The following is a 16,254-nucleotide window of genomic DNA, read 5'->3' on the forward strand; positions in this document are numbered from 1 at the left end:
TGTTCACCCATATTCCAATTGATGGGCAGCTTCAGGGGTTATAGTTCTTTGCTGCTGCAAAAAGTATGTGTATGTACACACATACGTATGTACACACGTGTGTATGTAGACATATATCACTATAAAATGAGCTTTTATGTATACGTGTACATATTTATACATACATATACATAGATACATAATAATGCCAAGACATTATGAAAGGTTTTGTTCTCATGGACCTTTTTAACTAATTTGGTCAATTATCTGTGTTAATGTGTGTGTAAGCTCTTTTTGCTGTGGCTAGCTATATATCTATATCTATATTTGAACATATGGGTCATTTTGATCTTTCTTTAATCTCTCTGAAGTATAGACCTAGTAATTGTATCACTGGGTCAAAGGGTACGAACAGTTTAGTGACTTTTTGGGAATAGTTCCATATTTCTTTCCAGAATAGCTGGATCAATTCACAGCACAGCACAGCAACAGGGCATTAAGATGCCCATTTTCTAGAAGCTTCTCTAATAACTGTCATTTTATCTTTTTCGGTCATCTCCGTGGAACTCCGGAATTGCCCCCATTTGCATTTCTTTAATTATTAGTGACTTGGAGCATTTTTTCATATGGCTATTGATGGGCAGCTAGGTGGTATAGTGGCTAGATCTCTGAGCCTGGAGTCAGGAAGACCTGAATTCAAATCTGGCCTTAAGACACTTACCAGCTATGTGATCTTGAGCAAGTCCCTTAACTGTGTCTATCTCAGTTTCTTCATCTGTAAAATGAGTTGGAGAAGGAAATGGCAAACCATTCCAGTATCTTTGTCAAGAAAACCTCAAATAGGGTCACACGAACAGTTGAAAATGACTGAACAATAATAACTAATGGCCTGAATTTCTCATCTTAAGCTCATTTACAAAACCAAATAAAAGGAAAACAAAACAGAAATAATAAAAACTCTTTTTTTGAAGCAATAACTTACTTTTTCCGCATGGGACAGTCTTTCATGAAGTGTCCAATTTTACCACAAATTCTGCAGCATCTGTCATTTGGTGCCAATTCTCCTTCTGTTAATACTTCTGGATCAAAAAAATATTCCTAGAACAATACACCTCAGTGAGATTCTGAATTACTATCAATCTGGGAACTCAAGGGTCTTGAGCATTATTCAGCAACATTAATTTCTGTTTTCAGTAGTAATAAGCATTCATTAAGTATCTACACTTTGTTTTAGGTGCTGAGCTAAGCACTAGGGATGAAAATACAAAAAAACAATCATTACTCTCAATGACCTTATGGTATATTGAGTAAGTAAGGCACATGTACATGAGTGTGAGAAATATAAAGAGAACAAATATAAAGTATTTAAATATAAGATAGTTTTGGGTGGGGAGGAAGAGAAAGGAATAAGCATTTCTATATAGCACCTACTATGTGCCAGACAGTGTGTGAATTTCTTTACAGATATACTATTTCATTTAATCCTTACTACAATTCTGGGAGGTTGTGCTGTTATTATTCGCACTTTACAGTGGGAGGAACTGAGGCAAAGAAGTGACTTGTCTGGAGTCACACAGCTATACACATGTACACATAACTATATATATGTGTACATAAAAACATTAAGACATTATGAAAAGTTTTGTTCTCAAGGACCTCTCTAGCTAATTTGGTCAATTATAAATGAGCGTGTGTGAGCGTGTGTGTGTGTGTGTGTGTGTGTGTGTGTGTGCTGATTAACTACTGAAAGAAACCCCAGAAAAGTCCTAGGAACAGCAAAGTCTAAATCCAGACCTTCCATGTCAAACAAAAATATGGCAAGCATCTAAAAAATAGTAACTGGTATGAGAGAGATTCATGTATAATCTTCTCTTTGTGCTCTACACTGTTTATGAAGATGCAGTGTTTAGATTATAATAAAAAAAAATTTCAGATTGCATAAGGGGAACATTGTTTTTATTTCCTTTAACCACAAGAGTTATCATTTAGTAGAAGACAGCATTACTACTTAGCACCTGTCTAAAGGTCATAGCTCTAAATCTCCATTAGCTGGCTGCTCACAGTTCAGATGAAAGACTAACAGAACATTTGCCATTGCAACAATCATAATAGCATTAAGAGATTTAATTCCATCATGACTATGTGGAAAATGAAACTTTACTGGTTTATTCATGTGCATAAATAAACCTCTCTTAGGCTTTAGGCATCATTTCCCCTGTCACTACTTGTAAAAGCTGACATATTGGATCTGGCTAAGCTGAACAGGAAAGGAAGCGCAGAAGGCATAGCACTGTGCCCAATCACCAGCCAATCAGAAGAGGTGACAGATTCAGAAGCTGGTGACCACTTATTCACACCCTAAAGTTCTAACTCTTGAGAACAAGCAATAATTAGTGTTTACCGGCCCATTAATCATAAACAAATGGCACAAAAATAAAATTTCTCTGGGAATAAATTTCTACTCTAAGCTTTCATTTGAATATAAAAGTTAGGCTTTCTGAGTATTCAATTATCACAATCAAGATGAATTTAAAGAACATGCTTTTTAAAAACTTCTATTAATGATTATTTTTATTATTTCCAAAACTGACACTTACCATTTCTGAAGAATATTCTCTAGGGAACCCTTTTACTGGGATACCAAACACTCTTCTACCATTGATAAAAGCCTTCATGATAAAATTTGTCACTAAGAACAAGGAAGAAAGAAGAGGTTAGACATATTAAAAGAACAGAAATTAATCTATTTCCAAACAAAGTAACTTACTTTTTCTTGATAATCCAGCACCAAGATTATGATTCAAATCAAAGGGATCTAAGTAAAGAAAATTTTGGGTAAAAGTTATTCAAGTAGCATATTAATTCATCACATAATTAAAAGGGGCATGTTGTAAAGATTAGAACTGTTTTACTTTATTAAACAAAACTATTTTCATTATCAGAGTTTATAATCTAAAAGAAAAAGCAGCTAAACAAATACAGAGAGAAGTAGATAAAATACATCTACTCAATTCAGAAGAAAAGTATAAGGTATTTCCCTCCTTCTTCTCATTTCATTTGCTACTTATAGTCTGAGAATATGCATGGGATAAATCTGCTTTCACCTTAATAAAAAAAAAAACTATTCTCCCTCAGAAAAAGACCCCTCCCATAAAGATGTGCCTCTGCTGCACAAAAGATTCTGGCTTCAAAGGCCCTATTTTCCATTTCAGATCTGTCATTGGCAGGTAATTGAGAGGAATGTTAGAACTCAAAACCTATGGTTCTATGTTATGAAAAATTAGATTATTAAAAAATATTTTTAACTTTTGTGGGCTCAATTCTAGATTAAAGTGTAACATAAATGTGATTATTAGTTCAATTTTGGTACCTAATTTTGAGAGCATTATACTATTACTACTAAAGAGAATCAACGATGGAAGGCTATTGTAAAAAACATATGGCTTCAATTCTTTCACCTTTTTTGTAAGCATACTATATCACACAAGTCAAAATTTCTGAGCAGAAAAATTTGTTCATGTTATAAAATCCATGAAAAAACTGGTACAAAATTCATGCATTATACATAAATTTGGGACTGAAGAACTCTCTTATAAATTCTATTTTCTCCAATTTAGACAAAATACTACCAGACTTGTTCAATAACCTCTGTTTGATGATTCATGGTTATTATTATATGTCAATTACTATCAAGGATGGTAAGTGAATAACGTCCTTAACGTGTTATTTTTTGACAAGTCTATTATCTCCCTTAAAGATTTGTTTTTAACTTCACAAAAACCTATTAGTTATCTGTTCTAAGAAATGGTCACTCATTTCAGTAAAAACAGGAAGCAACACACATTTTCCTGTTCCTTTCCCCTGATAGCATAAAACTGACATATAATCTTGTTTAACGTTACAGATTCCAACTATCATCATGCGCTTGTTGCCTCAGAAAACCACTGTAAAATCAGTCACTATTTATTACTCTTTTTTTTTGGAGGAGCAATTGGGGTTAAGTGACTTGCCCAAGGTCACACGGCTGGTTTTTGTGTTAAGTGTCTGAGGCTGGATTTGAATTCAGGTCCTCCTGACTCCAGGGCCGGTGCTCTATTCACTTCACCACCTAGCTGTCCCTACTTATTTCTCTTCATACTTCTTATTCAGAGGAATAAATAACTTTCCAATACAGCCTGAAGCATTACACATAACATATCAACAATAAAACTGTGGTACTCAAAATAAGTCCCAATATAAAAATGCTGAAAGTGAAAAAACACAGACAGTACCTCGCCCTCTTGCTATCTGATTACCTGTATCACCTGTTGTGCACACTACAGAGGAAGACCCTGGCAATTTGGCTAAAGTTTTGGTCAGACAAAAATGGTTTTTATGCATCTAACTTTATAATTTGGTTCATTTTTCTACATGTTCTCCTTCTTTCCTCACATCTTTGCCTAGCAAAACTCGTACAGATCATTATCATACACTTAAATAATTAAGAGTAACATATAAAGTTAAGGATTTACATGTTCCGTTTTTAGTAATGTCTAGTATTGACCTGTTTCCACAGAATTAGTGGCATGTGAGAAGAGGAATAGGCCCTGAAAGAGCACCTAACCACATTCTTTAATTTTAGAAATGTGATACCAGACAGGGGATAATAACATCAAACCTCCAAATTCTTTAAGTTTGAGCCATGCCATTTTTGAAAGCGAATTTGACACATGCAGTCCTTAAGTTTTCACTGAATATATTAAAGTAGATACCTGTTTAGATAAAATGTGTTAACAATCATCATTAAGCTGATTTTTAACAATAATGTCCACAATCTGTATTCCATACCAGATTTCTGCAGTCAACTCTACATAGAGTTTTGATATGTACCTTCAATAACAATGTATTTTGAGGTCCACTGCTTCTTGAAAGTTGTAAGCAGACTTTTTCTCCTGATACAAATAACATGTTCTTTAAAATCAAATTCTTCAGTATAGAATCGAAGAAGGCCCAACCACAGCTCCCCAACAGACTCTGTATTTTTTCCATGTTCTGGCCAAAAGGCTGGCTAGAAGTCACCAAGGGAAATATGTCATGTTCTTTTAAGGTATTAAAATACAAATAGTTCATAACCTCATTCCAAATCAGAAGATTGAATGGCTTTATTTTTACAGAATTTAATTAGTTGTAGCTTTTCTTTCATGTCTTAGAAGATAGTCTTCAATAACTTATTAATTTTGATACTGTCCTTTTGAGGTATTAAAGAAAACTCTTACTTCTAAAGACTATATCCCAGAACACACAGCTTAACAGTAAAAGAACTAGAAACCTATTACAAGAAGTTTCATCTTTAGTCTATAAAACAGATCTCTCTGCTTTAAAGCAGGTCTTCTTAATCTTTAATAAAAAACCATGAGATAACATGTTCACTGAATCTGTAATATCCATATAGAATGGCTTGGTTATAAACAGTAAGCATTAAAAGAGTTGTCTCTCTCTTATCTATCTTTAGTCCTCACTGAGTCAAAGTGAAAGAATTTTTTTTTCCATTCCCAACTGAAACAATACATTCTGGTAACTTTTAACTGTACAGTTAAGCTATGCTACCCAGTTTTAGGCCATTTACCCAAAATGATTAGTTTCTATTTTAAAATATTTACATTGATTTTAATCCTCGAAAAATACAAGAAAAAAAATTACCCTAAAAATACCTACCAATTCACCTATTCGATCAAAAAAATAGGTGTTCCAACCATCGACAATTATTTCAGGTCTTTTCTCCTCTTCGTATATCTAAAATCGATTTTTGAAATATTCATTCAATTTAATTGAAACATTTATTAAGTACCCAAGGCACAGTGCTAGGAGCCATGTGATGTAATTTGGGGGAAGGGAGAATATCACATGCACAAAAATACAATATAAATTGAAATATGATATATTCATAGGAGAAGTCAAATGGAGTATCATGAAAGACTTGAAGAATGTGAAATCACTTTTGGTTAGGGGTAGGGAAAGGGGGATGATGAGCTAGGGAAGGTTCTATGGAGGAGATGCAGCCTGACCTGGGCCTTAAAGAAAGGGAAAGACTGCGTGTGTGTTCCATTATCAGCATGGACAAACAGTATGCACAAGTGTACTGACCCAGGAGGAAGGATATGAGCACAGAATAGCTAGTACTCCAGTGAGATTGAAACACAAGAATGTGTGCCAGGGATCTCATACAGGACCCCTCTACCCTCCTATATTACAGAAGGGAAGTAAAGCACAAAAGTCAACAACCACTGAGCCCGCTGAGGTTTTCCGGGTACCAGACACGCATGATCTCATCTGACTCTCATAACTATAATGAAAGACAGGTACTATCATCCTTATTTTGCAGAGGAAACTGAGGTTCAGAGAATTTCAGTGGCTTGCTTGTGGTCACTTATCTGCTAAGAGCATGAAGCAGGATTTGAACCTAGGTTTCTCCTGGCTCCAAACCATCGCCCTTTCCACTCCTTTCCCAATGGTAGAATGAAGGCAGATTGTGGAGGGCCTTATGTCCTTTGTATCTTTTAGGCAACGGGGAGGCACTGAAACTCTTGAACAAGGGGAAGAGACAGCATTGGATCTGTACATTTAGAGGATGACTCGGGCAGTGGTGCTAAGGATGGATTTTATTACTGTTGTTTGTCTTTCATTCTCAAAGAGGAAAAACCTCCATGAATTAAGTTCAAAATCTGAACCATGTGTTTCAGGAAAATTGTATTGAAAGGCTCACCTGCAGAACCATGGAATCTAACAGTGAGAAGGGGAGGCTGTGATTCCGCCACCCAACAGTCCTTCCCTCACCCACCTCTTGGAGAACAGGAATAACGGGGGGGTCCCTTTGTTGCAGGAAGTAGAGCACCATGAGAGTGTACGCATATGATGACAAGCTTCCTCTTGACGCATCGCCAATATCACACATCTACAGGGAATGGAAGGAGGGAACACGCAATCAACAGCCTTCTTTTTTATTGCATCGACATGTACTTTATTTGCATGAGAAGTCTGAGTATTACAGCTTTTATTTGGGGAACAAGATGAAAATAATAAATCATTCTCAAAGCACTAGAATACAGAAAAGTAGGACAAAAACACATATCTAACACAAAAAAGCATCTAAATTATATGAAAATTTTAGAAAATCATAGTAGTTTGGAGAAACGATGGACTTTGTACATCACCAAATATCTTACTTTTTTTTACAAAGTACTATCACATATATTATTATCTCAGGTGAGTTTTGCAAAGCTGTGTGAGGTGCAAGAGCTACACAGAGCATTATACTATCTTTTATTTTACAAATGAAGGAATAGGCAAGTGATTTGCCCAAGGTTTTACAGCTTTCAAGTGAGTACTCAAGACCAGGTGGTCTTACTCTCGTTCAGTTTTTCCCATGCAACCACTCTAATACTACATTGTAACTATTTAAAGTAAGGAGATAACACCAGTTCTATCTTCTACTGAAACTTAAACAATTTATAATGGCCAAAAAAGTCATTTAAAAGAATAAGATAACTTTATTTCCCAATAAATCAAAATGGGCATTCTTTTATATTACTCACCTTTGTAAATACCTTCATAGTATAACACAAATATTTCACTCTGGGATCAATGGAGGAATAGGCAGCTAAAAGCTTGGTATTATGAAGGGCCTGTTAAAAAGATCAGAAATTACACTGTAAGGCAATCATACAATTGAGGAAAAAGAGCTTTCAATATATGAGGCAATGAATAGTGAACTAATTTACCCAATTCATTTCAGAATTAAAAAGAGATATAATATAAAAACGTGTGCTGCTGGTGAAAAACTTATTCAATACACAAGATGAAATGTAAAAGAAGAATGGTTGGGGCGGCCAGGTGGCTCAGTGAGTAAGAGCACTGTCTCCAGTGCTGGGATGACCTGGAGATCGAATCCCGGGCTCATATACTTAGCACCACACCCAGAAATAACTGGCCGTGTAACCTTGAGCAAGTTACTTAACCCTGATTGCTTAAAAAAAAAAAAAAGGTCAAGAATCAGGGAAATGCCATAGCAAATAGGCCTTGACATCCTTCTTTTACAAGAGTTTGCTAAATTTATTTTTATTTTAAACATAATCTAAGGTATGAGCTGGCAGAATCAAAACACCTTTCCATTTAAATAGCAGAACTGCTTCAAGAAATGGCAGTATTTAAATTAATGCTAATATGAACAACAAAAAATTCTAAAGGTCTGGGGAAAAGAATTCTTGTCTACAAACTAAGGAAACTATTTGCAGAGAATCTTACCAATGTGTTATATAAACTGATATCCACTTCCAGACCGCTTCTCACATGGAAGAACTTGACAATCGGTACTTTTGCTGTAGTAATGGGCAAAACATTTCTGAGCCCTAGGATGGAAAATTTAATTTAACACTATCATTTAATATCTCATAATTTAAAATCATTTAATATAATAGCATCATTATTTGAACAGCCCATAGACAGAAATTCATCTTACTAACTTAGTATTGTTCTGTAATTAGAACTGACCCCATCCTAGACCATTTCATTTACCTTGGTCAAACACAGAAAACGTGAAGCACAGCTAGGAAAAGCCTTGTGTTTAATTTTGTTTATTGCCCCAATACAAAACTTTCTATCATATTAGACAAGTCCACTTTAAACAAAAATTTAAGTTTCATTTGCGTTAAAAAAGGATTAAAGACAGGAAAGAAAAGAAAAAGAAAGCCATGTGAAAACAAAAACTAAATATTTGGTGATACCTAGGTTTCCCCCACCTAGAAAAGCAAACACAATGGAGAAAGTAAACTTCCCTGCTTGGGAACATTCATCCCTCTTTGAAGAAGGTCAGTGAAAAGCCAGGGAACTGACTGAGAGCATCAATCCAATTCACTTGCTCCCATACGTAGCCTTTTCTCTTCTAGTAGGTTTAATCCTTTCTATTCCATTGACTCCAGTTCTTTTTAAAATTTTCTGCCTTCAAATATATGGGATTCTCCCTTATTTTGCTGAAAAATAAAAGACCCTTCTGTTATCTTCCTTTGATCCTGCTATCCTGCTTCTGGCTATTTCAGATTCTATTTCTCACCTTCCTTTTATTGCCACACAGCATGGAGTGGTCCGCGCAGACTCCCTTGGTTTCTCGACTCTTTCTTTTCTTCCTTAGTCTTTCTACCACCTGGCCATCCTGATGCTCTACATATCAATGACGTCTTTAAGTGTTACTATCTGTGACCAAAGATACTGACATCCTTTCCTCCCTTTACTTTCATGACACTGCACTGGTCTGCTTCTTATCTACCTCTCCAACGCCTCCTTACTTGTCTTTCTCCCTAACTGCTTTTCTTACCCCTATCACAGGGAATATCACTCCAGGCTCACTAAACATTTTTCTTTGTGGTGCTCTCTTTAAGGATCCAACTATCATCCCTATTTAAATGAATTCTCCATCTTCAGATCAAATTCTGGTACTGTGCCTCCAAGTGGAAATTTCCACACATGTTATATTTTCACCATGAACTCTTTCCCAAATTAAAGCCCTTTAAAGCTTCCAGATTCTGGTCAAAGCACCCCCAGTTACCCATTTATCACCTAGGGCACACCTTTTCTTTATCTCCTGCAACTACAGCCAATTCATAGCCTTTAAGATCTACAACTCTAGTCACTATACCAATTAACTCTTGTAAGGATCACTGTACAGTCTTCTAACTGGTGTCTATGTCAATCATTTGAGTCACCCTGAATTCTGCAAGATGAATTTTCTCCTTCTTCTTCTTTTGGAGGGGGTAGGGCATGGCAATTGGGGTTAAGTGACTTGCCCAAGGTCACATGGCTAATAAGTGTGTCAAGTGTCTGAGGCTGGATTTGAACTCAGGTCCTCCTGATTCCAGGGCTGGTGCTCTATTCACTGAGCCACTTAGCTTCCCCAAGATGAATTTTCTTTAAACATTTACTCTGCTGTGCGGAAACTCTTCAATAAATACTATTCACATTTATACAATGTTTAATATAAACTACCCTAGATTTAAGGATTAAGTTCAAATTGCTTAATCTGGTCAGAGAATCTACAGTAAGAGTCAGAAGGGATCACAGACGTGATACAGACCAACTCTTACTTAAAATATATTTTTCCTATACATCTTCAATCTCTTCAAAAAAGATCTTCAGTGATTGGGACTAACTATCCTACCAGGAAGCTCGTTTCACTTTGGAACAGCTCTGTTATTAAATTCTTCTTTATAATGGGCCAAAATCTACTTCCCTGAAACTTCTACACATTTGCCCTAACAGTCCCTTCCGGAGCCACACTGAATAAGTATAGCCTCTCTTCCAAATAACAATTCTTCAAGTATCTTCACGCAGTTGACTATGTCTCTTCTAGTTAGTGTGTCTTCCATTTTCTTTAAGCTAAACACCACTACTTCATTTAACTATTCCTCGTGTGATAGTATCTTAAATTTCCTCATCAGTCTGGTCAGTATTCTCAGGACATGCTCTGGTTTGGCAATGTTCCTCTTAAAAAATGTAGTTTTCAAGATGTCTTCTCCCACCATTCTTCCAAAGAAATCTTCTACTACAGCCAGGTCAGTCTTTTGGAACACTCTTCCCTTCCCAAGCTTAACCCCTTGGTGACCCAGTTTAGTTCTACTTCATCTTCTATTGCTCTCTTGTCCTGTTACTGATTATGCCTTTCTTTATAAAGTCCAACCCTATATGACTCCACCATCTTCCTCCTTCACTCTTTTTTGTATGCTGCTGAATGGAGTTAGGAGAAGTTGCTTTTTGGGTCTACTACAAAGATTTGTTATCTAATCTCAACTGGGTTTTCACTGTAGCAAGGCATTTCTTTACCCTGATTTTCTTTACCATTCTCCACAGTGGCTGTTCCAACCTTCATCTCTCTGCAAGCTTCTTGTAACACTCCTGTCTGCTCACCTTATCAACCATAGACATACATTCTACCAAAAAAAAAATGAAAACTATTCACTGGGAGGTCCTTTTTTCCTCATTTCACACCCCTCTAATATTGTTTGCTCTCATATTTTTCTTTGCCTTGTCTCTGAAGAGGCAGACTTACTAAGACCAACTCCTCTGCATGCATCTTTGATCACTTCCCCTCCTATGCACTCATCAGACTGTCTCCTCTGTCAACCCCACTCTCTCTCTCTCTAATCTTCAATCTCTCCTTTACTGGCTCTTTCTCTGCTACATAAAAACATGTCTACCTCTTGTCCAAACTTAAAAAACCCTTACTTGATCCTGCTAGCCATCATCTTATAATCTCTCCTCCTATCAGCTAAATTCCTTGATAGAGCCTATGCTATATGCCTCTACTTCCTTTCCTCTCAGTTTCTTCTAAAGCTGCAATCTGATTTCCAGTCTCATTATTCATTTCAAACTGCTTACTCCCAAATCACCAGACATCACTTAATTGCAAAATAGAGTGGTCTTCTTCTCATTCTTCTTGACTTCTGCAGTTTCTAACACTGTTGATCACCTTCTCCCTCTTGGATACTCTCTTCAGTCTGGCTTTTTGTGACACTGTTATCCTGTCTGACTAGTCTTTTATTCAGTCTCCTTTCTGGGTTCCTCATCCATGTTCCGCTCACTAACTGTGAGTGTCCCCCACGGTTCTAGGCTGGGCCCTCTTCTCTTTTCTCTCTATGCAATATTCCTTGGTGGCCTCATAGCTTTCTTGGATTCTGCCATCATCTATATGCAGATGATTGTTAGACTGACATATCCCAGTTCTACAGTCTCTCTTCTGAGCTCCAGTCCCAACTGCTTGTTGGACATTTTGAAGTCAATGTCCTATGGATATTTTCAAATTGAACATTTCCAAAACAGAACTCTCTTCTATTCTTTCCTGTTTTACTACTATCCAGGGCACAATCATCTTCCGAGTGGCACAGGCTTGCCACCCTAGTGTCATCCTCAACTCATTCCTCTACATAGCTAATTAGTTGTCAAATCTTGTCACTTTAACCTTCAACAATGTCTCTGGTATAAGTCTCCTTCCCTCTACTGACAGTTACTACCCTAGTTCAGGACCTCATTGACTCCTGCAAAAGCCTTGGTCTCCTTGCCTCAAGGATCTCCCTACTGCAGTCCATCATTCACTCAGCTGCCAAAGTGATTTTCCTAAAGCATAAATCTGACCATGTTATCCCCTATTCAATATTCTTCAATAACTCCCTATTACCTCTAGGATCAAATATCCTTTGCTTGATATTCAGAATTCTTTACAGCTTAGCCCCTTCCAACTTTCCAGTCTTCTACTACTTTGCTCCCCATCTTCAGACTATGCTTCCGTTCTACCACCCTACGCTGTTCCTCAAATACGACACTCCATTTCCTGCCTCCATGTCCTTGCAATGGTTTTCCTGATGCCCAGAATGCTCTCTCTTCCTCACCTCTGCCTCTTAGGGTCCCTGGTTTCCTCCAAAACTCACTTCAAATGCTACTTTTTGCAGGAGACCTTCCCTGGTCCACCCAAATGCTGGAACTTGTCCCTCTAAGGCTCTCTTCCACCTACTCAGTGTATGTCACTGGTATCTTTTTTTTTACATGTTGTCTCTCCCGGTACAAGGTAAGCTCCTTGAAGGCTATAGACTATCTTTGTCTTTCTCAATATTTCCAAGGCTTGGCATACAATATTTATTCAATGTGTACTGAGTGACTATTGAGGTCATCGTTCTTGCTCTACTCACCCTGGAATACCCTCCTTTAACCTTTTCTCCATTTCTAGCTCTATCACTTTCAGGACTATTCTGAGACCATGTGGTTTCATTCCATGGTGGAGCTCCTCTCCTCTCTGAACTCTCAATGGTACAGCTGCACACTGAGGCTCATTTTTTTCATGTGCTTTACCTCCTCAATGAGACTGGTAAGATGACCACGGACCATAAGGAGGGCCAGGCCGCTATTTTTTTGTAGACTTCTTCTCCCTCTGGTGGTTATTATAGGGATTTATGCATAGGCAGTGTTCAATAAATATTGCTGAACTGAATAGTTAAACAGTTTCAAATCTGTTTATTTCCTTTGAGCCCATCCCTTCTTGAATGCTTCCAAAACCTTGCTTGAATAACTTCATCTTTTATCTCTCCCTTTCTCCCAGTTCCTTTACCTTTGTCTATAAGGACAAATTTCTTTTCTTAAAGAAAACAAAAACCCATGCACCTTTACTTGACGTTAGCCCCTTTCACATTAAGATCCTGTCTCCATTTCTGTTCCTCTTTCCCACCCTTCCTTACCATTTACTTTCTAGGAAGTTAGGAAGGACAGTTTATATTTGCTGTCTCTCTTTCTTCACCAACAAATCACTCCTCAAACTCCTACAATCTAGCTGCTGTTTCCACCACTCTATAACTATTCTTTCTAAGGTTGTCAGTGACTTTGTAATTGCCATATGCAATAGCATTGAAGGTTGAGACCTTCATTCTTGATTTTTTGGCTGCATTTGATACTGCTAACGTCTTTACTGACGTCCACTATAATGCTTTGTCCTCGTTCCCTTCCTACCTGTCTGTTCCTTTTCAGGATCATTCACTAAATCATTTTCTTCTTCCTAATGTATTAATCTGACCATATCATACTTCTGATCAAAAACCTTCAGCAGCTATTCACTGCCTGTGTGTGCGTGTGTGTGTATAGCTTTTTTGGAAGAGAGAAAACAGGGCAGTTGGGGTTAAGTGACTTGCCCAAGGTCACATGGCTAGTAAGTGTTAAGTGTCTGAGGCTGGATTTGAACCCAGTTCCTCCTGAAGGGAGCACCTGAGGGCCAGTGCTCTCTTCACTGCACCACCTAGCTGCCCCTATATTTTTTAACATGATGAAAAGAGCCAGATCCTCTATAACCTGTCCTTAATCCATCTTCCTCCCCATGGTTCACTCTACTCCACATAAAAATCTATCAGCTATTCATCGCTCTTACTTGTCTTTTCTCCCTTTTTGCATTGGAACAAGTTGGCCCTCAAGCCTGGAAAAAATCTCCCTTCATCCATGTACCTTCCGAAATTCTCTTCCTTCAAAGCCGACCTCCTCTAACAGCATGTCCTCCATGAAGTCTACCCTGAGCACTGTAGCTAAAATGACTTTTCCTTCTTCATGTTTCTAGTAGCACCATTTGGACTTCTTTGCTCTCATCACATTCTACCTTGTATTATACTTAGCTGTGTACATGTTACAGCCTCACTATTAGAACATAAGTTCCTTAAGGAAAATAACCTTCCCATCTCAGACACTGAATAGATGGGCAAGTCTCTGGGCCTTACTTGCTTTCACTGTAAAATGAGGGGGCTTTGAGGTTCTCCTAGCTCTAAATTTGTGATCCTATGATTAGGTCGCTTTGCATATATTCCTAGAACCTTTGCACATAGTAAGTGCATTATAATTATTTATATAAATCTGTCATAAACTTGATCCATAGTAGGAAAACCTTTTTTTTTTGCCAGAATTCTGTAGCCATCATCATATTCCTAATTCACCCAATACTTCGTAAATATCCTTAACTTTAAACATTAAATATTTTCATAAGAAATTCTTGGGTAAAGGAATATTGATTGTAGGCCACGGTTCACATGAAATTATTCAGCACAAAATTTGTTGACTTATTTGCAAAGTAAGTTGATACTCTCAGCCAGTTGCCTAGTCTAAATTTACAAAGGCCAATCTTCAAGAGCTTTATCAATGGAAGAAGAAACTTGTTCCTCTGGGATGGGGAAATTTTTATAATTTCATCAAATGTTGTCTTACTAGAAATCATAACCCTACAGAATTCATACACACTATGTCGAAGTAAAAATATTCCCCCATTTGAAATGAATTCTGGGTTCCCAATGATCAGACCTAATTATGTCTGTGTACATATATGAAAAACCAACTGACACTCACGCTAACTTTCAATTCCACTAGAAACATGGGGAGGAAAAGATTTAAGATTTGTCCAGTTACCCCAATGACAGGTAAAGTCTTTATTCAAACTCCTAGAAATAAAGAATACAAAGCAAGACTTTAACTCTTATAGCAGGTGTATGCACTATGAATTTAAGCATTACAACCATGCCTGTCTTTAACTAAAAGTATAAAAAAACCGTTCAATGTATTTTTATGAAGGGAAAAAAAAGTTTACCAGTGTTGTTTATAACAATAGTGGTTAACTTTAAACTGCTGCTTTTAAATATTTAAGGACAAGTAGATGACATTTTAAACTTACTTGAGATGAATAAATTCTATACTATGTTAATTTAAGCTCCAGGAAGGTAAAAGCATAAGCTGTTCCAAATTAACATGCCATGCCTCTCTGGTACTTGTCTTATAATGAACTGAAACCCAAGTCAGTGAAGGATGCACACAAAATATCACAGGCTCCTTGATGGTTTCCTATTCTCTCTCAAAACAGGTAAAAACCATTTTTTTGCTTAATTACACAGAATACTTTTGCAAAAACACATCAACATGGCAAATTTATGCTAATAAAAATATTTTTATTTGATCACAGTGCTATGTAGCTGAAATTTTAGGCAATTCTGAGGCTTACAGAACAGAAGACAAAATCCAATTAGCTTATAGAGTACCTGAATGTTTTTTGAGAACTCGTGATAGTTCTTCAATCATTCTTATGCAATCTAGTCCCTGGAACAAAAGTGGCAAATCATTATATCAGTATTAAAGAGTTTTTCTTAAAATGCTAGCATAAATAAAAACTTCCATTACCTTTAGAAAATCCCAAATTCATTTCAGTTCAGAAGCAGTGTGGTTTTGTAGAGAGATGGATTTGGAGTCAGAAGACCAGAGTTGGAATGACAGAACCAAGATAAAATATAAGCGCCGTGAGGGCAGAGACTGTTTAATTTTTTCTTGGGATCCCTAGTACAAAAGTGCTTACTATATGTTTGTTGACTCAGCAAGATAAAGAGAAATGAGGATGAAAAAGTCAGTCTGAATCTTTTATAACCCTATAATGTTATTGTTTCTTCTTCTTTCTTGAAGAGGACCAATGGCATCATGAGGATGATGTCTTGACTGACACATGCACGGGATTTAAGTGAGGCAGGGCTGTGCTCATTAGCCTCACTCTCTCCTTCAGAGTCATCAAAGTGCAATGGCAAGACAAAAGTCAAGATGGCTGGGGATGGCCTGGAAGCTTAGGTTTTGGAAGAATTTGGGGGTTTAGGGGCTAGATATCTTATTTTTATCATCTATCTATCTATCTATCTATCTATCTATCTATCTATCTATCATCTTTTTCAAAAAGCCTGGGCAATTTACTTTTTTTTC

At 37.0% G+C, this 16,254-nt stretch overlaps 1 protein-coding gene across 4 annotated transcripts in view; it reads right to left on the bottom strand.

The window, feature by feature from the left end:
- The window catches only part of TUT7 (terminal uridylyl transferase 7), an 87,259-nt gene that overhangs the window by 26,498 nt on the left and 44,507 nt on the right, over positions 1–16,254 (bottom strand). For all 4 annotated transcript variants that reach the window (XM_069087950.1, XM_069087952.1, XM_069087951.1 and 1 more), the window contains 9 exons: positions 15,552–15,609; positions 8,260–8,363; positions 7,551–7,640; positions 6,797–6,910; positions 5,674–5,751; positions 4,849–5,026; positions 2,747–2,794; positions 2,577–2,668; positions 962–1,077 (listed from right to left, as the gene is read on the bottom strand). In XM_069087950.1, the coding sequence (XP_068944051.1) occupies positions 962–1,077; positions 2,577–2,668; positions 2,747–2,794; positions 4,849–5,026; positions 5,674–5,751; positions 6,797–6,910; positions 7,551–7,640; positions 8,260–8,363; positions 15,552–15,609 (878 nt within the window). The remainder of the gene's footprint in view (positions 1–961; positions 1,078–2,576; positions 2,669–2,746; positions 2,795–4,848; positions 5,027–5,673; positions 5,752–6,796; positions 6,911–7,550; positions 7,641–8,259; positions 8,364–15,551; positions 15,610–16,254) is intronic.

This window comes from Petaurus breviceps, unplaced genomic scaffold, assembly GCF_028583685.1.
Source record: "Petaurus breviceps papuanus isolate PSGF00001 unplaced genomic scaffold, PetGlider_PUasm1.0 183, whole genome shotgun sequence".
Lineage (NCBI taxonomy): Eukaryota > Metazoa > Chordata > Mammalia > Diprotodontia > Petauridae > Petaurus > Petaurus breviceps.